The sequence below is a fragment of the Mus caroli genome, unplaced genomic scaffold (assembly GCF_978045245.1).
Source record: "Mus caroli unplaced genomic scaffold, Mus_caroli_1 scaffold_7, whole genome shotgun sequence".
Lineage (NCBI taxonomy): Eukaryota > Metazoa > Chordata > Mammalia > Rodentia > Muridae > Mus > Mus caroli.
The window spans coordinates 108,860,184-108,888,129 of record NW_028227262.1 but is presented as its reverse complement, the minus strand read 5'-3'; the positions used below and the strand labels follow the sequence as shown (position 1 = coordinate 108,888,129).

Here is a 27,946-nt window from a genome sequence, read left to right as displayed (position 1 = left end):
ATTCTTGAACCCTCCTTATTACTTAGTTTCTTTGGGTCTGTGGTTTTTAGCATGGTTATTCTGTACTTTAGGCTAATGTTTACTTAGAGTACTTACAATGTGTGCCTTTCTGGGTCTGGGTTACCTAACTCAGGATGATATTTTTCTAGTTTGGTACATTTTTTCCTGCAAATTCCATTATGTATTGTTCTTATTAGCTGAATAGTGTTCCATTGCATAAATATATCCCACATTTTCTTAATCCATTTTTCAATTGAGGGAGATCTAGGTTGTTTCCAGTTTCTGGCTATTACAAATAAAGCTGCTATGAACATAGTTGAGCAAGTCTCCTTTTGGTATAATGATATATTTTGGCATTATATAACCAAGAGTGGTATAGCTGGGTTTTGGGGTAGAACTATTTCCAATTTTCTGAGAAACCACCAACTTAACTTCCAACGTGGTTGTACAAGTTTGCACTACCAACAGCAATGGAGGAGTGTTCCCATTTCTCCACATCTTTCCCAGCATGTGCGGTCTTGTGAGTTTTTGATCTTAGTTATTCTGATATACAATATGGGTACATTATGAATTATCAGAGTTTTGATTTGCATTTACCTGATGACTAAGAATTTTGAACAGTTCTTTAAATGCTTCTCAGCGATTAGAGATTACCTTGGTGAGAGTTTTGTTTTAGTTCTGTTCCCCATTTTTTAACTGGGTAATTTGGTTTGTTGGTGTCTAATTTACTGAATATATGTTGAATATTTGTCCTCTAAAACTCTTAGGAAGGAATATAGGGTAAAGTTTCTTTCACAATGATCATACTATTTTGATTTTAAATATGACACCAAAAACAAAGACAACAAATCTTAAGGTAGATTTACATAGCCATTATGTAGCACAGCATAGACACTTCTTTACATGTTGAAAATAAAACTTCTGCATAGCACAGAATTCCCATGTCTAGACATGTACCACCCCAAAGAAATGAAAACAGTGTGTCACAGATACTCGGCCCCTCGTATTCACTGTGGCAATATCTAGCAAATATCCAGAAGTAACCAAAGTGTATATAGATGAAAGAGGAAAGAAGTGTGATCCACAGATCTGGTCAAGTGCTCATCCATCAGGAAAAGAACAATTAATCAGTTTTAAGGAGAATAAGATGAAACTTGTCTTCGTTAGTCACCAGGACCATCTGACATCTCTTTCTTCTTTCAGACACTGTGGCCAAAAACATTTACCTTTTCAGTGAATTTTCTGTTACCCAAGTGAGTAACATATTGTGAATAATGTGTGGAATATGTATGAAAATGACTGTGAATGTTCTGTATTTATAATTTAGTTATCAATATTTACCATGGGTAAATAATTGCTATTTATGTCTTAATTCCTAATAATTATATTGACTTTGCTATCAATAAAGGGCAGTAGTAATAATAATACCAGCTTGTTTTATAAAAAATTCTGTAAATTGTCTGACTATTCCCACATTCTCAGTTGGCTTATGAAGATAAGTTTGCATCTCCACCAACATGCAGCAACAGGGAAGTTGAGAGTTTTTCAGAGCAGCTCGAGGATATGGTCAAGGATTGGAGGCCTAGGGAATCTATGTGTTCATAATTTGTTCATAACTATGCATGCTATGTTTCAGAACCATTTGGATGTGACAATTTCAAGTCCAAACTATAAGGATCCCAATAACCTAGAATTCCAGGAAATTAAAATCTTTGGAACACAGGAATTCCGCAATGTTAGAGTGAAACAGAATGGGACTCTCCTTCAAATGTCTCCTCAAGTCTCTTACAATCCAAACCTGAAGGTAAGAATTGCTTTTGTGAGGAGGCTTTCCACAAACCTCCATGGGGTCATGATGTTACTTCTTGCTAAGGTCATATGAGCTGCTGAAGGACCATAGCACCTCTGAGGCCAGGTGAGGAGGTTAGAATATTGGAGAAGGAAGGTTAAAAACAGAGATGTTGAAGCCAACATGGCTCCTGGTTCTCTTCTCACTTTGTGTTTGGTTTTCTCTAACTGGGTTTGGAGACAGGATCCAAGGAAAGACTCTGAAAGTTGATGGCTTGTGCTCTAATGTGAAAGTAGAGATAGGGATCCTATAAGTAAAAGTTTATAGGCTTTTATCTATTTAATTTGTTAACTTTCACCTATGTTCCTTTCCTTTTGTTATGCTTTTTAAAGACATAGCCTATGTTTTTTTTAATCATATGAATTTGTACAGAATATTTTTTTTCTTTTGGAAAAGAAGCTAATAGTGTTAAACTAACTTAGATGATAATTAGAAAATGGTATTCTCCAGATGTAATGGGATCCACTCTTTTTGTATGGCTTGTCTTCCATTCTTCTACTTCCTCAGTCCTGTGGGGAACCTTTCCCAAGTCAATTCTGATGGCTTCTCCTGAGGCTCCTCATTGAAGTGGAGCTGCTAGATCAACAATGTTTGAGGATCTTTCAAATTTGGAGAAACTAGTCAACTGAAATTTTGTTAAATGGTATATTGATCACATTTGACATTTTGTCATTTACAATACATGAAGAGGATAAATACAGTATACAGTCACAAATAAAGGACTATGTGGTTGGTTGTGTCTATGGCAAAATGTAAGACAGCTGAAAGATACATATGTGAATACAGGCTCTGTATTTGATAGAAATTAGGTCACTTAACCATATTACCAAAGTTAATTTTTATTGTTTGAGTTTGGGTAGTGAGAGATACAATTCATATAACGTGAAAATATGTGAAAGTATTAATAAGGAGTGCAAATCAGCATTTGTAGGATATCTGCTTTGGTCTTAATTGATGTCTAAAGCTTAGTAGAATAGTTGAGACCAGCTTTATGGAAAAGGCATAGAATGAACATGACCTTTAACGATAGAGTTTCATGGAGATGGAGTGCTGATTTGGCAGGTAATAGAACTGGCTGCTCTTCCTGAGGACCCAGTTTGATTATCAGCATCTACATGTCAGCTTTCAAACATTCGTAATTCCAGTTCCATAGGATCAATGCCACAGATGGCCTCCATGTGTACTGCCCACATATAATGTAGAGACAAGCATGCAGGCAAATCCCCTCCATTTACATAAAGTAAGTTTGAATCCATCAGGTTTATGTGATAAGAAGTCTGAGATGGTAAGCAGATTGAAAGTTATTCTGTTGCCTTCTGTAATTACAAGTTCAATGGTGAAATGTTTTTGGCATGGGTTTAGAGTTTGAACTTTCTCAGAACTAAGTTCTATGTTGTCTGGTGACTGGAAGTAGCTGCTTGGATTTGGTCACAAATACTCTTATTCTAGGAAAGAAGGAGAGAAAAAGAAAAAAAAGAATAGAAGAGAAAAGAAAAAGAAAAGAAAGGAAATGATAGAAAAGAATAAGGCTGAGGTAAAGTTGAAGGGACAAGTCCTTCTGTCAAGACAGTCCCTCGTCCAGCAAATGAACTCAAATTTACTTAATTTTTGGCCAGGTATATCCTACCATCGTTATAATTTTGGCTTTTTAATTGGTAGAATCTGTAACCTAACCTTAAATACCAAGAAAGTAGAACACATTTTATGCAGAGAAGATGGATAGTAATATGTTTTAGAAAGGTCCTTGTTTTCCTAGAGAGCCATTGTCCTGGTAATACACTCTGTTGAGCAGTCAGAGTAATATCAAAGGGCTTATAGTCTTACATTATCAGTCTGTAACACCATACTTGCCATAGGATGTTGGAGATGGAAGTTTATATGATATTTTTCACTCCCCAATCTTACACTTAATTGGTAAATCTGAGATCTAGGAATTGGGGTACTTTGTGTACGATTCCAGATCCAAGCCACATTACTTATATCGCTCTATTTTCTAGAAACTCCACACCAACTGGATCATGTTTTGGGTAGTCTATGAACATAATTATTTTTAACAATTGAATAGTGGTCAAGTGGTCCATGGAGGGAAAGAAAAATGGTTGATCATAACAGGCTTTCCTTAGTCTATCTCTTTCGATAATGAAAAATAGGAGTTATTGACAGAATAGTTGTAATTTCCTTTAACACTGACACACTAAGCACATATACATTTGTGCCCTCATACACTATAGTGTGTTGTTTAAAATATTAAAATCAGGGCATAAGGATATAGTAAGAATAACATTTATACTTAATTTCCATAAAAAGATTCAGGTCTTGTAAGGCTTTTGTACTGAGGATGAATTTCCATTCTTGCAGGTTGCTACCATCACAAATATCCATCTCAGGCTGGGAGAAGCGTACACGGTTGAGTGGGGCTTCTTCACAAGGGACGAGGAAAGGATAGATTGCTATCCAGATGAGCATGGTGCTTCTGAGGCAAACTGCACTGCCCGTGGCTGCATCTGGGAGGTAACTGTGCTGAAGATGTTCGTGTAAACTGAAAACCCTTAAAATACAATTTACAAGGTCTTATCACAGCCCTGTACCCATGGGTTTATTCAAATCCACAGAAAGGCTCCATATAAACATCATCGAGGTTGAGGAGTGGGGTGGGTAAGAGTGGGATGTATTTCCTATTATACTCTCTCCAGCAGAGCAGGGATTTAAATTCATGCTTATCTAAATGTTACAGACAGGAACAAAAGTACATATGGCTTTCTCCCCAGATAATTTGTCTCTTCTAGCTCTGTTTGATAACTCCATATCCCTGCTGATATAGGATGCTGACTTTCTTTCCAGAAATCCAACACTATTGGGGTCCCTCCTTGCTACTTTGCTCATGAGCTGTACTCAGTCAGCAATGTTCAGTACGACTCACATGGGGCCACAGCTGACATCTCCTTGAAGGCTTCAACTTATAGCAATGCCTTCCCCTCTACACCTGTGAATAAACTGAAACTGAAAGTGACCTACCACAAGAACGAAATGCTGCAATTTAAGGTAAACACAGAGTATGCTATCAGGTATGGACAGGGCCTCTCCAGTTCCAGTTTCCTTTGCTACTTTGTTTTACATTTTCTGAACAAAAAGTTTCATTTTCATAGCAAAATCATGTAGACTATCATTTGAATAATAAGATCAATTAGATGACCAATGCAATAGAGAGACTCTCCTAATTTCAAATTGAGAAAATAACTGTGTCTAAGGAAAATTGTTGTGAGAGAACACATGGAGAGGAAGTAGATGAGGCTAGTAGGAAGATAGGAGAGTTATGGCTGAGTTTGTTTTGGAATAAGAAAGGATATGGGAACAGTGGGTGTAGTTGAAACCTTGAGATCATCTTGCTCATTCCTATAAACTATAAGAGGGAGATGCCCACGGAATCACTACCATGTTGCTAAATTGCATTTGTGTCTGTGGATGGTAGTCATGTTAGCTGAAATGAGAAAACTGAGCAGATTTGTGATTGAAAATATAAGAGGAGGAAAAAGATTTTGAGTAAAACAATTGGAGACATCTTTGAAATACTCTTGAAATGGGTTTCCTTGCATGGTTTAATTAAATCAAGGGAGTAGGGATTGACTAGCTATCCTGTTGTTAATTTCCTTATTAGATTGTGAGCTGCTCCTAGACAGGGATTTGTCTTCAATCATGGTGGTATTGGAATCCCACACAGGCTGCTAGATAGTGAGGTGTCAAATGCTCGCCTAAATGAGCCTTCAGAATCTGAGCTCCATCTGGACTTGAGCTCTGTGTCTTCCACTGTAACTTGTTTTATATGTGTGGTTTCATCAGAATGAAGTTGATTGGCTGTCTAGCCTCAAGTCCTCCCCACTAACCATTTAGTTGTAGAATAGTTCTGTCCACCGTGCTTCTGTCTTTCTGAGCAGATGTTAACACTCTGAATCTTTGCTTTTGTTGTTTCTTTAGCAGAACTCTTTGCTCTCAATTTTGTGCTTGGTTTCCTGCTGCAAAGATTTTAAGATTCATCCTGAATTTCTTCTGTGAAATCACCTTAGTGCCCTGCAAGCATTTCTTTCCCTGTAATCACTAAGTCCTTTTGCAGGGCTGATGTTAGCTCGTATCCTTCAGGTATGCTGAGTTCTTCTTTTTTAAGAATATAAGGATTTCTGTGCTTTGCATGCCAATAACCATGGCATATTCAGTCCCTATCCCTACTATTTACTATTACACCAACAACAGAATTTTTACCCTTAATTACTCAGCATATATTAAAATTTCAGCACTCTTTTTTAATCCTAAAAACATTTTTGGTTTTAAGTCCCTAATTTACATGCCCATATATTTTGTACTCTCACATACAAAATACATATCACATATTTATAAATCCAACACACATGTCAGAATGAATTTTTATCTTAACTACAATGTTGAAATAGATGAAAAGTTCTAGAGCCCAGAACATGATACCTGATGCAGATCAAGTTATTAGATTAGAGATTGTACCCAGTAGATCGATTAAGCTCTGGATTGTGAAGTTACAAAAGGCAAAATATACAAGATTTAGTCTCTGTCAAACATGCTAAGAATATGCTAATTTATTAATCTCTAGATTACTATGCTTGTGTAAAGTGTTGTTTTAAAATGACAGATAACTGTGAATATTAACACTATAAATGCCATACTCTGACAGATTTATATGTTATGCAGTGATCAGTTCAGTATACTTAGGATATCTGGTCTTTCAATCCTCTAATATTTTGTAAGGTAGGAATTCAAAATCTTCCTATGACATTTTGAATTGTATGGTACAATATTGTTAATTAATTTCACTGTCAGTATGCTAGAAAAGCATAATGTAATGGCATATGTGTCTTTACATAAAATTATTTCTTCTGGCCTAGATTTATGATCCCAACAACAGTCGATATGAAGTCCCAGTCCCTCTGAACATTCCCAGTGCTCCATCCAGCACCAATGAAAGCCGTCTGTATGATGTCCTCATCAAGGACAATCCATTTGGAATTCAAGTTCGCCGAAAGAGCACAGGGACTGTAATGTAAGGGGTTCTGAGTCTATGTTACTGCTGTTCTAAATAATTTTCACCAGCTCCATTGTCCTTAAAGATATCTCGCTCAAAGCATCATACTGCCTACATTCAGATCCATGATGTATCAGTTACTGTCCATGGCTGTGATAAGAAAAAACAAAACAAACATTACCAAGAGAACCTACAAAAGAGTTTATTTGAGTTTGTGGTATCAGAGAGTTAGACTGTATGATGGTGAAATTGAGGCAGGAAGACATGGCAGCAGAAATGTTGAGAGTTAATATCTTCAACTGTAAAAAGAAAAGAGAAAGCAAACAGGGAAAGGTATTCATCTTGATCTCCCAAAGCCTGTCTTCAGTAACATACTTCTTCCAGTAAGACCACACCTCCCAGTAGTCCACAAATACTGACTCACTGGGGACCAAGTATTACAATACCTGAAACTTTGAAAGTGGATATCTCATTCTAACTACCACAAATAAGGAAATGTGTTCTACTCTTAGAGTAAATCTTTTTTAAAAAAATTTTTATTAGGTATTTTCCTCATTTACATTTTCAGTGCTATCCCAAAAGTCCCCCATACCGTCCCCCTCCACTCCCCTACCCACCCACTCCCACTTCTTGGCCCTGGCGTTCCCCTGTACTGAGGTATATAATATTTGCAAGACCAATGGGCCTCTCTTTCCACTGATGGCCGACTAGGCCATCTTCTGATACATATGCAGTTAGAGACACGAGCTCTGGGGTACTGGTTAGTTCATATTGTTGTTCCACCTATAAGGTTGCAGATCCCTTTAGCTCCTTGGGTACTTTCTCTACTCTAAGAGTGATTGCTGATGCAATTAGAGGTTTGCAGGTATTCAATGAACATGTATTGACTTAATTCCTTTTATGCACTACATGTTGTTCTGGATATTGTGTTTCTAGACATGTGTGCTATTTCTTCTAAATTTTAAATTATTCCATGAAGAGGAATTTGACACTGCTTTGCTAGGAAAATAAGGAAAATCCCATTATGTGCTGATTCAGAGGCTGTGATCTGAGTTTGTCTGTCTGAGGAAGAGGTGACGTGTGAAATAAAACCTGGGTTATATCTTCCACAGAGATTTCTTGAAAAAGGAAAATTAGTGATAGAATGATATAAATCAGGAGCTTGAGGGAATTTATCAATTATTGTAGAGAGATCTCCCTGAGGTAAGTAAAAGAATGAAGGAGGAAGATTAAGCCTGGACTCTAGGTGGGCTTTAGAGCTGGAATAGCTCTGGAGTCTCCATGGGAGTCTCTCATGAGAAGTGAGTAGCAGGAAAGAAAGACTGTGAGGTGGTGTGAAGTGCTCATATCGCAGGCCTGGATACATGTAGAAAGTGAGCCCTTAGGGATCAAGAGCTGAAGGCATGGGGAGTTTGATGTAGGAGGGTGATAAAGTGAGTGGTTTGCTCCTGTGGACAATCTGAAAGGGACATGATGATGTAGTGTAAAAGAAAAAGTAGGGGCGATTGAGAATGTTGCCAGGCATAATTGTGGTTATTTTAATCTTTGAGATGTGCATGTTTTATTTGGAAGGGTCTATAGTACTGATGGGTGAAAATAAAGAACTCTGTTGCAAACCACTAGGAAGCTGATCTTATCTTTTTTTTTTTTTTTTTTTTTCAAATGTTCCTTTCCCTTTTGCAGCTGGGACTCTCAGCTCCTCGGCTTCACCTTCAACGACATGTTCATCCGCATCTCCACCCGCCTGCCCTCCACATACATCTATGGCTTTGGGGAAACTGAGCACATAACCTTCAAGATAGACATGAACTGGAACACATGGGGCATGTTTTCCAGGGATGAGCCCCCGGGGGTAAGGGCAGAGTGTCTGTGGTCCATGTTCTGTCCCCTTCATCCACTCTGTGTGTCTTGTGCTTCTCTTTACAGATGTCTATTGATTGTTTCCTTCTACTTTTAGGCAAATGGACATATTTTTCTTCCTTTGTTCTTAACAGAAGAAGCTGATTCAACTTAGAAATCAAATTTCGGTAGAGTTTCTTTATCATGCACACAGTCCCATAACATCTTCTTTTTTCCATTATGACTCTCAGTACAAGAAGAATTCCTATGGTGTCCACCCTTACTACATGGGTCTGGAGGAGGATGGCAATGCCCATGGAGTCCTCCTGATGAACAGCAATGCCATGGGTAGGATGACACCTGTGTCCTCTTATTGTGTGACAATCATTTCTCAGTTTCTTAAGAATGTATCTGACTTAGCTGTCTAAAGACCAAATTAGTCTTTCTGGTATCAGTTTTTCTTCTTATAGACCTTCTATATAATTTTAAATATATTTAATTTGTATGTAATTCGCTGAACTTTTAATTTGCAATGCTGTTGTAGTACATATTTAATATTAATCAGAGGTTTCTACCACAGATTAGATCCTTCAGGTCCCAGATAAAAGACAAAAACCTTTTATATCTATAACTCCCTATATTTATTATATTTATATTAATATGTTTATATATCCTATATATAAATATAAGCTTATATTTATGATTCTTAAATAAACACTAAAACTGCTCAAATATCAACCCTTTATGGTTATTTTGTCTACTTTCCTGCCAATAACTCTGAGATATGACTTCCCAGATATAACCCTGGGGCACTTTTACACTGACTGGCCAGCCCTCATGGCCAGTTCTCATGATCTCTATCCTTTTGTGGTCTCTGCCTCAGACCCCAAGCCTGGGAACTGAAATAATGCCTACCACTCTTCTGTCCAGCAATAGGCTGTAGGTATCTTTATTCAACCAACAGTTTTAAACCAAGGAGCAAGGTTATATTGCATATGTTTATAGTACATGTGAGGATTTTCTCATCCTATGGGGAAACCAGACCTTGGGGCCAGTGTCTAGCATTACAATACATAGCAAAAGACTAAACCTCAATGAAATGCAGCTAGTGAAAACTTTCATTTAACTTCTTTAAATACAGTATTGAACTACTTAGGAATATCTGCAGACCATATGTCACGATAGAAGGGAGAGAAGGTGGTGATGCCAGGGTCAATGCTCAAAACATAAAGGATTTCAGCATGATGTCATTTTCTTGTGTTTTCAGATGTGACGTTCCAGCCTATGCCTGCTTTGACATACCGAACCACAGGGGGCATTTTGGATTTCTATGTGTTCTTGGGCCCGACTCCAGAGATTGTTACTCAGCAATACACAGAGGTAGGAAGAAATTTATTTATGAAATGTGTGTGTGTATACATATACTTATAATGTGTTCCAACCCTACTATACAGGATTGCCATATAATATGACTATCATATTATACCTAAGTTAATTATTCTTTCTCAGAGGAAGATATGATATGGAATAAGGTAAGCAGATATATTTCTATAAATATTAAAATTATGCTTTCTCCATTTACTGCAGAGTAACAGAATATTTGTGGTAACTAGTTGTGGGCATAGTATGGAGCTATGGTAGTATGATGGAACCATGGTGTGGTAGAGCTATGGTAGTGGTGACGTCAATGAGGGATGGTGGTATTGAAGGTAGTGGTAATATTATTGGTGAAGGTGATTGGGAGGATGGTGACTGTTATGGTGATAATGGTTGGGATGTAAATAGGACATGTGGTAATGAAAGTGGTTGTAGCAGAGTGGATATTGGGTGGAGTGTATTAATCAGGTGCATGTTAGTGATGGCAGTGCTTGATGTGATGATAGTTTTGGTAGTAATGGTGTTGGTGATGATGATTATGTCTGTGATAGCAATGGGAGTTATTACATCAAAGATTACATCATGACACTGGCATGATGGTTACAGTGTGATGATAAAGATGATGACTGTATTGGCAACAGTGGTGTGAGTCATGGCCATCGGGAATAATAAGATTGTTAGTTACAACATCAACAAGCACGTGTGAAATGTCTACTGAATATATTTTTAATGCACATGGAAGTGTGTCATGCATGCTGTTACTTAGTCAAAATACATCCTATTATTAGCTATTATTTACAGGTAAAGGAACAAGCATAGAAATGTCACATACCTATCCAAGTCACACAATAAGCAAGACGTAGAGTCTACATTCTAAGTTAGCTATTTTCCTCTGTGTTATGTCTTTAATGTCTAAATTATATGTATGTGTATATATATATATATATTATAATATATAAAACTAACATGATCAAAATCAGGGTTTTCACAATTTCTTAAAAGTATCCTCTGAGAAGTTTTTTGTAGTGTGTCCAGACTGTTCTGAACTGCCCCCATCCCAATACTTTCTGGATTTGAATTTGCTGTCTAAATTTGGGTAAAATATTCTGACTTCATATCCAACTTTCATCCATATTCTTCTCTAAAGTTCTAACATTCTGTCTGTTTTCTAGTTGATTGGTCGGCCTGTGATGGTACCTTACTGGTCCCTGGGATTCCAGCTGTGTCGCTATGGATATGAGAATGATTCTGAAATCGCCAGCTTGTATGATGAGATGGTGGCTAAGCAGATCCCCTATGTACGTCCAGGTTATGCTGTCGTGGTGTGCTGGCTCTGCAACCTCAGAGCTAAGCAAATCTGTGTGGAGCCTGTTCCAACTATAGTGTGTTCTTGCTCTTGGGGATCTTAGCATTGGTGATTCAGACTAAGACTGAGGAACTAGTGTTGGCTCAAGGAATTTAGTCAGGAGGTTCTTTTCATAAGAATAAAAGATCTCTTCAATAGTATGAAGAAATTTTTCTTATGCTTAACTAGGAAAAACATGAACCGAAGTAGAAAAAAATAAACCCAAATTAGTCAGAGCATTGTAAAGAGTTGTTATGGCTCCAACCTTCCCAGACTCAGAACAAATGCAGAGTCTTGGGCTTTATTTCCATGGAAATAGGTGCGGAACCAACCTCCCTCATTTGAGGGCAAGAGGCTTCCAATAGGCTTGATCTAGGGGATTCTTCTTCATATTTAATCTATTTTGTCTCTCTCTATATTTCCTGTTTTTCATCTTATTGTCATTAATGCAAAGTAGGTAGGTAATTAAATATATCATCTGAATGAGAAAAGTGTGATTGCCCTCAGTATTGCTTTTCTAAAGTTCTTGTATGGTTTTGCTTTGTGTTGCATTGACTTAAGGCAGACTTACTGTCCATATCTCATGAGCACATAGTTGCAGTTCCTATGATAAAGAGCCACTGATTCCAGGGGCAGCCTGCTGAAGGAAGTCACCATAACCATGCCCTACATCATCAGCTTTCCAAGCACATGATTTGATAGTGCTTTTATTTATATTTACAGCAGTCTTTCCAGACAGGATTTATCATTCATCTTACTCTGTTTTCATGTTAGATTAAATGTTATTTTGGGTGTTGTGTAAAGTCATGTGAGAAAATGAAAATGAAAAATATCCCAGAAACCAAACCCATAATATGACGTCACTAGATTGGTAGAGAGACATTCTCTTCTGGTGTCTGGACTGTCTCTAACATCAGTCACTGTTCTCTGTGTCATCCCAGGATGTGCAGTACTCAGACATTGACTACATGGAGAGGCAGCTGGACTTCAAGCTCAGCCCCAAGTTCTCTGGATTTCCAGCCCTGATCAATCGCATGAAGGCCAATGGGATGCGGGTCATCCTCATTCTGGTTAGTCCTTGTGTGAATGTGTAGGCAGTGAGTGGGACAATGGATGGACTTGAGCAGTGGTCACCTTAGGCTATCTGCCATTTCCTGTTCTAGGAGAGAAATAGAAGTGTAATTAATGTAAGAGTACTTCTTGGGAGCCATGGAAACTATAGTACAAATTGAAACTGGGGAAAAACAACCCTCCAACCCTCACCACCACTCTGTGTTCCATCATAATTTCCCACCTGCCCTGTGCTCTGACTGCAGGATCCAGCCATTTCTGGCAATGAGACACAGCCCTATCCTGCCTTCACCCGGGGTGTGGAGAATGACGTCTTCATCAGATATCCCAATAATGGAAGCATTGTCTGGGGAAAGGTATGCACTGGACTGTCATTCAGCAATCCTTTCCCCTGGGCCAGGAAATTGTTAATGTGTTTTTAAATGTGGCTTTCACCTAGTCCATTTGGTTATTGGGGTCTTGGTTTTCATTTTACAGCCAATGTTTACTGACAATAATTAAGAGCTTCATGCAATCTACTTCTCCTTAGGACAATCCTACATGAAAGCTGAAGTTGTAGGACTGTGGCTTAGAGTTTTCTAGGAAACTCTGTGTATGTCAAATTGTCTGAGGCATTTCTGTTGACCTTTCCTTTTTCTGCTCACAGGTCTGGCCTGATTACCCTAATATCACTGTGGACCCTTCTTTAGACTGGGACCATCAAGTGGAGGTAAAAGGTCCTTTGTGGCTTTTGTGTGTAGTCAGGATTATCTTGAAAGTGAAGCCATACCTGGAGTTCTAAGAGTTCCCATTAGTGTTACTGAGCATGGTGAAGACACTGTAGTGACATGTGTCCTTCCTGTCATCCATGTACTGATGAGCTCACCCGTACACCTTTTCTTCCTACTAATGTTTCCTCTCCACTTGTGCTGTCATATTATTGTTTTTAAGATCTAAGACTCAGAGAATGTAAGTTACTTGCCCATGGTTATTCAAGGCATATTGTTGACTTCAAATCCAAAGTTGTCAGAATCCAAGGTGACTGGAATCTGACAATTCAGTTAGGTCATGAATTCACAGGCCAGAGACATTCAATTACATACGTGCTATGGGATTTCATTGTTGACCTTCATTGAGGTGTCATTTCATCAGTCATAGGATTGGCTATAAACTCATAAGATATACACTTCCTCAGCCTCTGAGGCAATGCTGACCCTGATCTGTAGGCGCATGATAATGTTAGGACAGTGTTGATAGTATAATAACTGGTGAGTACCATGTGACATTGAGCATTCAATGACAAGGAATCCTTAAGCTCTGATCCAAGTAAGTTTTCTTTTTTTCTTTTTTTTATTACGTATTTTCCTCAATTACATTTCCAATGCTATCCCAAAAGTCCCCCATACCTTTCCCCCAACTTCCCTACCCACCCATTCCCACTTTTTGGCCCTGGCGTTCCCCTGTACTGGGGCATATAAAGTTTGCATGTCCAATGGGCCTCTCTTTCCAGTGATGGCCTACTAGGCCATCTTTTGATACATATGCAGCTAGAGTCAAGAGCTCCGGGGTACTGCTTAGTTCATAATGTTGTTGCACCTACAGGGTTGCAGATCTCTTTAGCTCCTTGGATACTTTCTCTAGCTCCTCCATTGGGGGCCCTGTGATCCATCCAATAGCTGACTGTGAGCATCCATTTCTGTGTTTGCTAGGCACCGGCCTAGTCTCACAAGAGACAGCTATATCAGGGTCCTTTCAGAAAAATCTTGTTAGTGTATGCAATGGTGTCATTGTTTGGAGGCTAATTATGGGATGGATCCCTGGATATGGCAGTCTCTAGATGGTCCATCCTTTTGTCTCAGCTCCAAACTTGGTTTCTGTAACTCCTTCCATGGGTGATTGTTTCCAATTCTAAGAAGGGGCAAAGTGTCCACACTTTGGTCTTCGTTCTTTTTCAGTTTCATGTGTTTTACAAATTGTATCTTATATCACGGGTATACTAAGTTTCTGGGCTAATATCCACTTATTAGTGAGTACATATCATTTGAGTTCTTTTGTGATTGTATTACCTCACTCAGGATGATGCCCTCCAGGTCCAACCATTTGCTTAGGAATTTCATAAATTCATTCCTTTTAATAGCTGAGTAGTACTCCATTGTGTAAATGTACCGCATTTTCTGTATCCATTCCTCTGTTGAGGGGTATCTGGGTTCTTTCCAGGTTCTGGCTATTATAAATAAGGCTGCTATGAACATAGTGGAGCATGTGTCCTTCTTAACGGTTGGGACATCTTCTGGATATATGCCCAGGAGACGTATTGCTGGATCCTCAGGTAGTATTATGTCCAATTTTCTGAGGAACCGCCAAACTGATTTCCAGAGTGGTTGTACCAGCTTGCAATCCCACCAACAATGAAGGAATGTTCCTCTTTCTCCACATCCTCGCCAGCATCTGCTGTCACCTGAATTTTTGATCTTAGCCATTCTGACTGGTGTGAGGTGGAATCTCAAGGTTGTTTTGAGTTGCATTTCCCTGATGATTAAGGATGTTGAACATTTTTTCAGGTGCTTCTCTGCCATTCGGTATTCCTCAGGTGAGAATTCTTTGTTCAGTTCTGAGCCCCATTTTTTAACGGGGTTATTTGACTTTCTGGAGTCCACCTTCTTGAGTTCTTTATATATATTGGATATTAGTCCCCTATCTGATTTAAGAGAGGTAAAGATCCTTTCCCAATCTGTTGGTGGCCTTTTTGTCTTATTGACGGTGTCTTTTGCCTTGCAGAAGCTTTGCAGTTTCATGATTTCCTATTTGTCAATTCTCGATCTTACAGCACAAGCCATTGCTGTTCTATTCAGGAATTTTCCCCCTGTGCCCATATCTTCGAGGCTTTTCCCCACTGTCTCCTCTATAAGTTTCAGTGTCTCTGGTTTTATGTGAAGTTCCTTGATCCACTTAGATTTGACCTTAGTACAAGGAGATAGGAATGGATCAATTCGCATTCTTCTACCTGATAACAACCAGTTGTGCCAGCAACATTTGTTGAAAATGCTGTCTTTCTTCCACTGGATGGTTTTAGCTCCCTTGTTGAAGATCAAGTGACCATAGGTATGTGGGTTGATCTCAGGGTCTTCAATTCTGTTCCATTGGTCTACTTGTCTGTCATTATACCAGTACCATGCAGTTTTTATCACAATTGCTCTGTAGTACAGCTTTAGGTCAGGCATGGTGATTCCACCAGAGGTTCTTTTATCCTTGAGAAGAGTTTTTGCTATCCTAGGTTTTTTGTTGTTCCAGATGAATTTGCAGATTGCCCTTTCTAATTCGTTGAAGAATTGAGTTGGAATTTTGATGGGGAGTGCATTGAACCTGTATATTGCTTTTGGCAAGATAGCCATTTTTACAATGTTGATCCTGCCAATCCATGAGCATGGGAGATCTTTCCATCTTCTGAGATCTTCTATAATTTCTTTCTTCAGAGACTTGAAGTTTTTATTATACAGATCTTTCACTTCCTTAGTTAGAGTCACGCCAAGATATTTCATATTATTTGTGACTATTGAGAAGGGTGTTGTTTCCCTAATTTCTTTCTCAGCCTGTTTATTCTTTGTGTAGAGAAAGGCCATTGACTTGTTTGAGTTAATTTTATATCCAGCTACTTCACCGAAGCTGTTTATCAGGTTTAGGAGTTCTCTGGTGGAATTCTTAGGGTCACTTATATATACTATCATATCGTCTGCAAAAAGTGATATTTTGATTTCATCTTTTCCAATTTGTATCCCCTTGATCTCCTTTTGTTGTCGAATTGCTCTGGCTAGGACTTCAAGTACAGTGTTGAATAGGTAGGGAGAAAGTTGGCAGCCTTGTCTAGTCCCTGATTTTAGTGGGATTGCGTCCAGCTTCTCACCATTTACTTTGATGTTGGCTACGGGTTTGCTGTAGATTGCTTTTATCATGTTTAGGTATGGGCCTTGAATTCCTGATCTTTCCAAGACTTTTATCATGAATGGGTGTTGGATCTTGACAAATGCTTTCTCTGCATCTAATGAGATGATCATGTGGTTTTGGTCTTTGAGTTTGTTTATATAATGGATTACGTTGATGGATTTCCATATATTAAACCATCCCTGCATCCCTGGGATGAAACCTACTTGGTCAGGATGGATGATTGTTTTAAAATGTTCTTGCATTCGGTTTGCGAGAATTTTATTGAGTATTTTTGCATCTATATTAATAAGGGAAATTGGTCTGAAGTTCTCTATCTTTGTTGGATCTTTCTGTGGTTTAGGTATCAGAGTAATTGTGACTTCGTAGAATGAGTTGGGTAGAGTTCCCTCTACTTCTATATTGTGGAATAGCTTGTGCAGAACTGGAATTAGATCTTCCTTGAAGGTCTGGTAGAACTCTGCACTAAACCCATCTGGTCCTGGGCTTTTTTTTGGCTGGGAGACTATTATTGACTGGTTCTATTTCTTTAGGGGATATGGGATTGTTTAGATTGTTAACTTGCTCCTGATTTAACTTTGGTACCTGGTATCTGTCTAGAAATTTGTCCATTTCGTCCATGTTTTCCAATTTTGTTGAGTATAGCCTTTTGTAGGAGGATCTGATGGTGTTTTGGATTTCTTCAGGATCTGTTGTTATGTCTCCCTTTTCATTTCTGATTTTGTTAATTAGGATGTTGTCCCTGTGCCCTCTAGTGAGTCTAGCTAAGGGTTTATCTATCTTGTTGATTTTCTCAAAGAACCAACTCCTCGTTTCGTTAATTCTTTGAATAGTTCTTCTTGTTTCCACTTGGTTGATTTCACCCCCGAGTTTGATTATTTCCTGCCGTCTACTCCTCTTGGGTGAATTTTCTTCCTTTTTTTCTAGAGCTTTTAGATGTGTTGTCAAGCTTCTAGTGTGTGCTCTCTCCAGTTTCTTTTTGGAGGCACTCAGAGCTATGAATTTCCCTCTTAGAAATGCTTTCATTGTGTTCAATAGGTTTGGGTATGTTGTGGCTTCATTTTCATCAAACTCTAAAAAGTCTTTAATTTCTTTCTTTATTCCTTCCTTGACCAAGGTATCATTGAGAAGAGTGTTGTTCAGTTTCCATGTGGATGTTGGCTTTCCATTATTTATATTGTTATTGAAGATCAGCCTTAGTCCATGGTGGTCTGATAGGATGCATGGGACAATTTCAATATTTTTGTATCTGTTGAGGCCTGTTTTGTGACCAATTATATGGTCAATTTTGGATAAGGTCCTGTGAGGTGCTCAGAAGAAGATATATCCTTTTGTTTTAGGATAGAATGTTCTGTAGATATCTGTTAAGTCCATTTGTTTCATAACTTCTGTTAGTTTCACTGTGATCCTGTTTAGTTTCTGTTTCCATGATCTGTCCATTGATGTGTGGTGTGCTGAAGTCTCCTACTATTATTGTGTGAGGTGCAATGTGTGCTTTGAGCTTTACTAAGGTGTCTTTAATGAATGTGGCTGGCCTTGCATTTGGAGCATAGATATTCAGAATTGAGAGTTCCTCTTGGAGGAATTTACCTTTGATGAGTATGAAGTGTCCCTCCTTGTCTTTTTTGATAACTTTGGGTTGGAAGTCGATTTTATTCGATATTAGAATGGCTACTCCAGCTTGTTTCTTCAGACCATTTGCTTGGAAAATTGTTTTCCAGCCTTTCACTCTGAGGTAGTGTCTGTCTTTTTCCCTGAGATGGGTTTCCTGTAAGCAGCAGAATGTTGGGTCCTGTTTGTATAGCCAGTCTGTTAGTCTATGTCTTTTTATTGGGGAATTGAGTCCATTGATATTAAGAGATATTAAGGAAAAGTAATTGTTGCTTTCTTTTATTTTTGTTGTTAGAGTTGGCATTCTGTTCTTGTGGCTGTCTTCTTTTTGGTTTGTTGAGGGATTACTTTCTTGCTTTTTCTAGGGCATGATTTCCGTCCTTGTATTGTTTTTCTTTTTTTCTGTTATCCTTTGAAGGGCTGGATTCGTGGAAAGATAATGTGTGAATTTGGTTTTGTCGTGAAATACTTTTGTTTTTCAATCTATGGTAATTGAGAGTTTGGCCGAGTATAGTAGCCTGGGCTGGCATTTGTGTTCTTTTAGTGTCTGTATAACATCTGTCCAGGCTCTTCTTGCTTTCATAGTCTCTGGTGAAAAGTCTGGTGTAATTCTGATAGGCCTGCCTTTATATGTTACTTGACCTTTCTCCCTTACTGCTTTTAACATTCTATCTTTATTTAGTGCATTTGTTGTTCTGATTATTATGTGTCAGGAGAAATTTTTTTTCTGGTCTAGTCTATTTGGAGTTCTGTAGGCTTTTTGTATGTTCATGGGCATCTCTTTTTTTAGGTTTGGGAAGTTTTCTTCTATAATTTTGTTGAAGATATTTGCTGGCCCTTTAAGTTGAATATCTCCATTCTCATCAACTCCTATTATCCATAGGTTTGATCTTCTCATTGTGTCCTGGATTTCCTGGATGTTTTGAGTTAGGATCCTTTTGCGTTTTGTATTTTCTTTGATTGTTGTGCCGATGTTCTCTATGGAATCTTCTGTGCCTGAGATTCTCTCTTCCATCTCTTGTATTCTGTTGCTGATGCTCGACCTATGGTTCCAGATTTCTTTCCTAGGGTTTCTATCTCCAGCGTTGCCTCACTTTGGGTTTTCTTTATTGTGTCTACTTCCCTTTTTAGGTCTAGTATGTATTTGTTCATTTCCATCACCTATTTGGATGTGTTTTCCTGTTTTTCTTTAAGGACTTCTACCTGTTTGGTTGTGTTTTCTTGTTTTTCTTTAAGGACTTGTAACTCTTTAGCAGTGTTCTCCTGTATTTCTTTAAATGAGTTATTAAAGTCCTTCTTGATGTCCTCTACCATCATCATGAGATATGCTTTTAAATCCAGTTCTAGCTTTTTGTGTTGGGGTGCCCAGGACTAGGTGGGGTGGGAGTGCTGCATTCTGATGATGGTGAGTGGTCTTTATTTCTGTTAGTAGGACTCTTACATTTGCCTTTTGCCATCTGGTAATCTCTGGAGCTAGTTGTTATAGTTGTCTCTGGTTAGAGCTTGTTCCTCAGGTGATTATGTTAGCCTCTATCAGCAGACCTGGGAGACTAGCTCTATCCTTAATTTCAGTGGTCAGAGTACTCTCTGCAGGCAAGCTCTCCTCTTGCAGGGAAGGTGCCCAGATATCTGGTGTTCAAACCTGCCTCCTGGCAGAAGTTGTGTTCTACTCACCAGAAGTCTTAAGATCCCGGGGCGGGTCTTGTGAGAAACTTGGGGGGTGTCCAGAAACTCAGTGCACAAGGAACCGCGGTGCTGGAGTGGACCAAAAGGGGCTTGTGCCCCTAATCCGTCCGGGTTATCTGCTTCCCTAGTTAATGCATTCTTAGTTCCCACACGATTGGATTGGAGCAGACGCTGTGTTCCACGCACCAGAGGTCTTAGGATCCCGTGGGGGATCCTGTGTGGGTCCTTGCGGGTGTCCTGAGACTCCCCGGGCCAGGAACCCCGGTGCTGCAGTGGACTGAAAGGTTGTCAGATGTCCGGAGCCCGAAAAGGGCGCTGCCTCAGAAGCTCCGTGGCTCCCACCTGTTCCAGAAGCTGTCTGCTTCTGTGTGCACACTCTCACCTGTGCAGACTACTTTTCCCCAAGTAATTTTTCATAAAACATTCTAATGCTGGAGTACATGTTGCCTATCAGGAGATATGCTAATGAGCAGACTGAGAAAGTCTGCATTTATCAGCTTCACTTTACTTAGAAGGCAGGTGATTCAGAAATGCAGAAAATTAACCTCCACACAATCTGTCTTCTTTTCTCATCTCCATCAGGCATATCATTAGAAACAGAGAATAGGAACAAAGGAAGTCAGAAATTCCAAATGTTATGCCTCTTGTCAAAAGATCAGCTAGTCCACCCCTCTTATACTCCTCATTGCTGTTTTTCTGTGATTGGCAGTGTTCACATACTCCCAAGACCACTGAGTTTCCCATGTGTCCAATAGATTGAAAGTTAACTCAGAACAAACATAGTGGTATAGCATGTGGTATGTGTGCTGAGCTAGTTTAAAACTGCATGTGCAGATTCCTGTCTGCAGTGTGAAGTATAAAAATGATTTTATATGGTAAGGCAAGTCTGGCTTAATTTATCGATACATCCTATAGAAAATTCAATTTTCACTCAGATGTACCTGATAATGCATGTATATCCTGATACTCCATCTATCATTTTCGAAGGTTATGTTTCTGGCTTAATGTAAGCTGTATCTGTTTCTGGGGCAAGGCTCTCTTTGTTAGGGACTTCATGAGTTTTGATTCCATTCTTATTCTAAAAGAAACTGTACAAGTCCCATTTATTACTACTATGATTCATTGTGCCTCTCCTGTGAAGCAGCAATGCATGCTAAACCATTTCTGATCTGTTCTTCCATGGGCTTTCTTTAGGTGTATATGTTCTTCCTTAATAGACTGATGGTTTGTGTAAGCACCATGTAGTGCCTCAGGCAAGTCTTCCTGCTATTCTGTACTATGCAACTCTTCTGCTTCTTGATGTTTGCAGTTCTGTGAAAGGCATAAAGAGGCTCTTTGTTGAGGCACACCAACTGAATTGTCTGAAAATAAATATTGTGGGGAAGAATATAGATTTCTGTGGCTAATTTCTCTTGCTGGGAGGCATAAATCCACAAGCAGGCAGAGCATGAATGATTATTTATCTATTATTTTCTCTAACTCTGTTAAACACAGTAGAGAATGTGAAGATCAACTTCGTGTCTCTAGCTGCATATGAATCAGAAGATGGCCTAGTCGGCCATCAGTGGAAAGAGAGGCCCATTGGTCGTGCAAACTTTATATGCCTCAGTACAGGGGAACAACAGGGCCAAGAAGTGGGAGTGGGTGGGTGGGGGACTTTTGGGATAGCATTGGAAATGTAAATGAAATAAATACCCAATAAGAAAAAGGAACATTAAAAAATGTAAGAAAATTTCTTTGCTCCTAAAACCTGTAAAATGAAGTTAAGGAGTGATACACTGAACCCACTTTTCTTATAACAATGTTTTTATAACTTGAGGGATGAGAAAGAGAAACTAAACCAGAAGCTTTAAGTCCTCCCACTATATGTTACATATAACGAAAGGCTCCCTCTGATTTGGAAATCACAGCAAACAGAAAGCCATGGTAATTGGTGCTAAATCACCACATGCAATCTTTTCTCAACTTCTTTCCCAGTGAGAAGGTTTCCTGATACCAACTTGATACCTGTTACCTGACACCTGACATTTAGCTAAGGCCTCACAGGACTTCTACCATATTTTGTCAGTCCTTAAGAAATGATCAGCAATAGGGATAGGGGGTGTATAGCATACTTTATTGAGTACAGGGTGTTGATCACCTCAACTCCTCTAGAGATTTGAGGGGAGATTCACTGGATAGTTCTCAGATTTTAGTAAATGGTATGTTATGCCTTCTTATCTGTGTTCCATAAGTTTTTCTAAGATAGTGCTGTTCCAAAATTCTATCGACTTGGTTCGTACTATCATTATCTATCAGCATGTAGTATAAGACTGCATGAGACACATTCACATCAAGCGTATTTTGCTGCCTAGTGTAATCATTCATGACAAATAACCAAGTACTGTTATTTTACAGCAATACCGAGCCTATGTGGCTTTCCCAGACTTTTTCCGTAATTCAACTGCCACATGGTGGAAAAAGGAGATTGAAGAACTCTACACAAACACAGAGGAACCAGAAAAGAGCTTGAAGTTTGATGGCCTGTGGATTGTAAGTGTGTGTGTGTGTGTGTGTGTGTGTGTGTGTGTGTGTGCTCACTTGGATGAAGTATAGGATAGTTGTGTTTGAATGTGTATATTTTTAATAAAAAATCTTTTTAAATTTTCTTAAAGGATTTTTTAGAAGACTTCGTATTTATTTCATTTGTATGAATAATTTACCTACATGTATGCATATACACCATGTATATACTGCTTTGCTTACATGTAATATATATGTATGTATGTACATCATGTGTGTGCTTAGTGCTTATGAAGATGTCATATCTCAAACAGGAACAGAAGTTATAGATGGTTGTGAGCCATCATGTTGATACTGGGAACCCAACAAAAGCAACAAGCACTCTTAAGCACTGAGAGATCTCTCCAGTCCACCTTCCTGTGTGTTTCTTAATATATTAACATAATAATACTCATGCCAGGTTTTGGATATGTCACACTGCACGCCCTTTAATCAGGTGTGGAGCTGCCTTGATCCTCTCCACAGCTGGTCTCCACCTGAAGCTTCTGTTCTAAGACCTCACATAAAATCCTTGGAAATTTGATGCCTCAGGGGAACTTTTCCTATGGAGATTACTCTTTCTTTATAGCTAGGTTCCCCAGCATTTGACAACTTTCCCTATGCATATGTCCAAAGATTACTGGGTATTTAATACTATGTTTGCCATTTCCTTGACTCTGAATTTATATGCTGAGGCTGTAATTAAATGGAAGCAATGTTTCTGACATTTGTAGGATATGAATGAACCTTCCAGCTTTGTGAATGGGGCAGTTCCTTCAGGCTGCAGTGATGCTACTCTAAACCGTCCACCCTACATGCCACGTAAGTACCTTGTTCTTCCCCTTCCTGTTGAGGGGCATTATCTGGAGTAAATGTTGCCTGTCACCACAAATGGCATTGAGGAGAGTGAAGAGCTGAAGATCAGTTGTACTTTATTAAGAAGGCAGGCAATCTGGGAAGGCAGAAAACTAACATCCCCACAATCTACCTTTCCTTCTTAGGTTAGCACATTTTAGGGAATGAATGATGGTCTCATCAAAATACATACATGCAGATCCATTTCTACATAATGACATGCTACTGTGCTCTTAATGTATATAACATTGACATTCTCTGTCCCCTGTGCATAAGCACAGCAAGCAACGGTTACCCTGGCCAGCAAGGGTTACCTGGCACCAAGGGTATATTCTCACAAGGGCTATGGATTAATGGATCTGAAATTAAGAATGGGAAGCACATTATGTAATTCTGTGTGGCAAGATCCAGGAGACATTGGGAAAATTTCTCAAAATTTTCCAGATGGTTATCAACAGTAGTAATATCTTCAAAGGCTTGTTGCTTGTCTTAGTTATTAACTTTGTTAATGTGTCTACCTGGATTTTCTTTGTAACCAATGCTTAGAAAGAAAAAATGCTTCCCTTTATCTTGGAACCAATTGACCCTTTGGTTTTAATTATGTTCATGGCAGTTTCCCAAATTTTGGTTTCTTTGAGGTGTACGATATCTCAAAGCTTACACAATTTTCCTAAGTATCAGTTTTTTACAGTAGAGTGTATATGAAGAGGCAGATAATATTAAAAGCTGCATTGTGGTGTGTTAACAATAATAAATAGCTTCTATTTGCAAATGTGGCCAAAGCCTACTCTGTTGTCAATGAATGAAAACTCAGTGTTTTTATGCCTCCCTTACCTTCGTCGAAAAACCAGCAGTTGAGAGTACTTGAATGCTTTTTGCACCTCAGCTCAGAGCACTGTTCTGAGTTGATCATAGTCAGGGAAGGGGACCTAGATGGAAATCAAATTTAACTTAAGTTCTACAGATCAGTTCACTAGTAAGAGGTCCGGAATGAGAAGAATAATAACTGTCTTCCGCTGTCTTAAATCTCCCCTCAGATGTTGAAGGCAGAGACAGGGGCCTGAGCAGCAAGACGCTGTGCATGGAGAGTGAGCACATCCTTCCAGATGGCTCCCGGGTACAGCACTATGATGTGCACAGCCTGTACGGGTGGTCCCAGACCAGACCCACCTACGAGTGAGTGACTCTGCTTTCTCCTGTTGGTCTACTTCTGTGATGGGTGTTGTAGTGTCTCTACTTTTCCATTTGTTCCCTATTCTAAGGGTGAGTATAATATAATTGTAATAACCATGTAGCAATTCTTCCTTCCTTCCTTCCTTCCTTCCTTCCTTCCTTCCTTCCTTCCTTCCTTCCTTCCTTCCTCCCTCCCTCCCTCCCTCCCTCCCTCCCTCCCTCTCTCTCTCTCTCTTTCTTTCTTTCTTTCTTTTTTATTAGATATTTTCTTTATATACATTTTAAATGCTATCCTGAAAGTTCCCTATACCCTGCTCCCTCTACCCTGCTCCCCTACCCACCCATTCCTGCTTCTTGGCCCTGGCATTCCCCTGTACTGGGGCATATAAAGTTTGCAAGACCAAGGGGCCTCTCTTCCCAGTGATGGCTGACTAAGCCATCTTCTGCTACATATGCAGATAGAGATATGAGCTCTGGGGTTACTGGTTAATTAATATTGTTGTTCCACCTATAGGGTTACAGACCCCCTCAGCTCCTTGGGTGCTTTCTCTAGCTTCTCCATTTGGGGCCCTGTGTTCCATCTTATAGATGACTGTGAGCATCCACTTCTGTATTTGCCAGGCACTGGCATAGCCTCATACGAGACAGCTATAACAGGGTCCCTTCAGCAAAATCTTTCTGGCATATGCAATAGTGTTTGGGTTTGGTAGAGATGCCCATGAACATACAAGAAACCTACAGAACTCCAAATAGGACCAGAAAAGAAATTCCTCCTGACACATAATAATCAGAACAACAAATGCACTAAATATAGAATATTAAAAGCAGTAAGGGAAAAAGGTCAAGAAACATACAAAGGCAGGCCTATCAGAATTATACCAGACTTCTCACCAGAGACTATGAAAGTCAGAAGAGCCTGGACAGATGTTATACAGACACTAAAAGAACACAAATGCCAGCCCAGGCTACTATACTCGGCCAAACTCTCAATTACCATAGATGGAGAAACCAAAGTATTCCATGACAAAACCAAATTCACACAATATCTTTCCATGAATCCAGCCCTTCAAAGGATAATAAAGGGAAAACACCAACACAAGGATGGAAACTACACCCTAGAAAAAGCAAGAAAGTAATCCTTCAACAAACCTAAAAGAAGACAGCCACAAGAACAGAATCCCAACTTTAACAACAAAAGTAACAGGAAGCAACAATTACTTTTCTTTAATTTCTCTTAACATCAATGGACTCAATTCCCCAATAAAAAGACATAGACTAATAGACTAGCTACACAAACAGGACCCAACATTTTGTTGCTTACAGGAAATCCATGGAGCAATTCTTATTTGTTAAGCAATATCTTTGTAGTTGTGGAGTCATCCCTGTGAGAAAATCAGTAGACCACAGGTACACTGTAAGTCATTGTGCAGAAGAGTCAGTACTGTGGTATCACTGGTTAAAAGAGAAAAGGGAGTGACTGAGTGTTAGAAACCTTGCTTTCTTATGTTGAAAGTGAGTCTTGGTCTGTTGAAAGGTGTTTGTCTTTGCCCACTCCTGTTGGATAGTCAGTGGGCCTTTTGTTCAAGTAGTTAGCATGCTCACAATGTAAGCCAAAGGAAAAATAATTATCTTAAGGTAAATCCTGATAGGATTTACCATATTCTTCCTCAAATATCAAGTCACATATGAGAGAATAAACAGCCAGATCCTGTAAGTGCTTACTACTTGAGGACAAGCCAATGACTTTGTAACATGGGGAGATAGTTTGAAAACAACTGTTTAAAAAGTTTTTACTGCCTTTATTATTCCTCTCAGGTAGCCAGTCCTCCTCCAATGAGTCATACTTCTATCATCCTTGTAATCATACAGGAAAGATTTTTTTAAAAGATATTCTAAGTGCAAGGACTCTGGGGAGGAAGCTCTATGGTCAAACTTCTCTTGCCCTGCCATGAATTTTTCTACTTGTTTCCCCAACCAGAGCTGTGCAGGAAGTGACAGGAGAGAGAGGGATCGTCATCACACGCTCCACATTCCCCTCTTCTGGACGCTGGGGAGGACACTGGCTGGGAGACAACACAGCTGCCTGGGACCAGCTGGGGAAATCCATCATTGGTGTGTGGGTGTTCCCCGGGGGCTTCTATAGACAGGGGTGGGAGTAAGATTCTTGGCGAAGGGGGAGAAGGATGCAGAGAATGTCCTGTGCTGACCCTGCTGCATCTCTCATTGCAGGCATGATGGATTTCAGCCTCTTTGGCATATCCTATGTAAGTGTCCTTTACATGCTCTTCCTCCTTAGGAAGGTAGCAGTGTCTCTTAGAAAGCACCAAGAGCTGACTTTGTTCCATGTTGTTTCAGACCGGGTCAGACATCTGTGGGTTCTTTAATGATGCTGAGTATGAGATGTGTGTTCGCTGGATGCAGCTGGGTGCCTTTTACCCCTTCTCCAGGAACCACAACACCATCGGGACCAAGGTATAATGTCAGCTTTCTCATCCATATTATTTCACTGCATATATATATCCCCAGTTTTTGAGAGCATTCCTGCTGTCTGTGTTACCTCGTGACATCCTTAAATCCATTAATGCCTTTCCTATAGATCATAGTCTTCAATATTATTTTGATTATTCTTTTTGCTTAGGGACTAATTTCCATTATAGGTCGTATAGAATGTATTAGTGTTTTTTTTTTTTTAAAGTATGTTCATGTTTCCCAGTCCATTATAATAATCTAGGGGTCCCATCTATAATTTTCTTTAGTATATGATACTTTAAAGATGTTATATAGTTTAAATATGTATTCAATGACCTCAAATTCTTAGGTGTCTGGGTGGGTTTTGAACACTTTCCTCATTCTGCTTTAGAGACAAGACCCTGTTTCCTGGAATAAAACCTTTGAGGATATTTCCAGGAGTGTGCTGGAGACCAGATACACCCTGTTGCCATATCTCTACACCTTAATGTACAAAGCCCACACGGAGGGCAGCACAGTTGTGCGGCCTCTTCTCCATGAGTAAGTGTTGAGATGTATTTCTGTTAATAGACATTGTGTTTAACCTCTTAGGTAGGGGTTGATTAAAACACTTCTTCCACTCTGAAGCTATGACTCTCTTTTGGCAGTAATGTCCTAGTGGGGCCCATTGCTTCTGTATTCTGCTTACCACAGGTCTTTAATGAAAGGCCAGCCATTGAATTAAAAAAAAAAAAAATGAGCCGGGCGTGGTGGCGCACGCCTTTAATCCCAGCACTCGGGAGGCAGAGGCAGGCGGATTTCTGAGTTCGAGGCCAGCCTGGTCTACAAAGTGAGTTCCAGGACAGCCAGGGCTATACAGAGAAACCCTGTCTCGAAAAACCAAAAAAAAAAAAAAAAAAAAAAAAAAAAAAAAAATGAAAGAAAATGACTTTTTAACATGGTGAAATAGTTTGAAAACAACTGTTTAGAGAGGCCTTTAAAGGATCTAACATTCTATAGCATTATTTTTTTCTGTATATGACATCTTTTACTTTTATGTTATTATATTATATACTTTTAATCGATTATTTGTTCAGGTTACCTCCATAAGTATTCTACTGAAGATTTAAATTGAAAATGTGCCATAATGAAGAAATAGTTTGTCCATAAACACATTTCTCAACAATAT

The 27,946-nt window shown here is 39.2% G+C and overlaps 1 protein-coding gene across 1 annotated transcript in view; it reads left to right on the top strand.

Moving 5' to 3' along the window:
* The window catches only part of Mgam (maltase-glucoamylase), a 130,743-nt gene that overhangs the window by 65,758 nt on the left and 37,039 nt on the right, over positions 1-27,946 (top strand). The window contains exons 46-64 of the mRNA XM_085840664.1: positions 1,204-1,253; positions 1,637-1,804; positions 4,208-4,360; positions 4,691-4,891; positions 6,757-6,911; positions 8,577-8,745; positions 8,984-9,080; positions 10,000-10,112; positions 11,282-11,407; positions 12,396-12,524; positions 12,771-12,881; positions 13,172-13,234; positions 22,138-22,272; positions 23,016-23,103; positions 24,174-24,312; positions 26,288-26,421; positions 26,539-26,573; positions 26,665-26,781; positions 27,170-27,318. Of these exons, the coding sequence (XP_085696790.1) occupies positions 1,204-1,253; positions 1,637-1,804; positions 4,208-4,360; positions 4,691-4,891; positions 6,757-6,911; positions 8,577-8,745; positions 8,984-9,080; positions 10,000-10,112; positions 11,282-11,407; positions 12,396-12,524; positions 12,771-12,881; positions 13,172-13,234; positions 22,138-22,272; positions 23,016-23,103; positions 24,174-24,312; positions 26,288-26,421; positions 26,539-26,573; positions 26,665-26,781; positions 27,170-27,318 (2,332 nt within the window). The remainder of the gene's footprint in view (positions 1-1,203; positions 1,254-1,636; positions 1,805-4,207; positions 4,361-4,690; positions 4,892-6,756; positions 6,912-8,576; positions 8,746-8,983; positions 9,081-9,999; positions 10,113-11,281; positions 11,408-12,395; positions 12,525-12,770; positions 12,882-13,171; positions 13,235-22,137; positions 22,273-23,015; positions 23,104-24,173; positions 24,313-26,287; positions 26,422-26,538; positions 26,574-26,664; positions 26,782-27,169; positions 27,319-27,946) is intronic.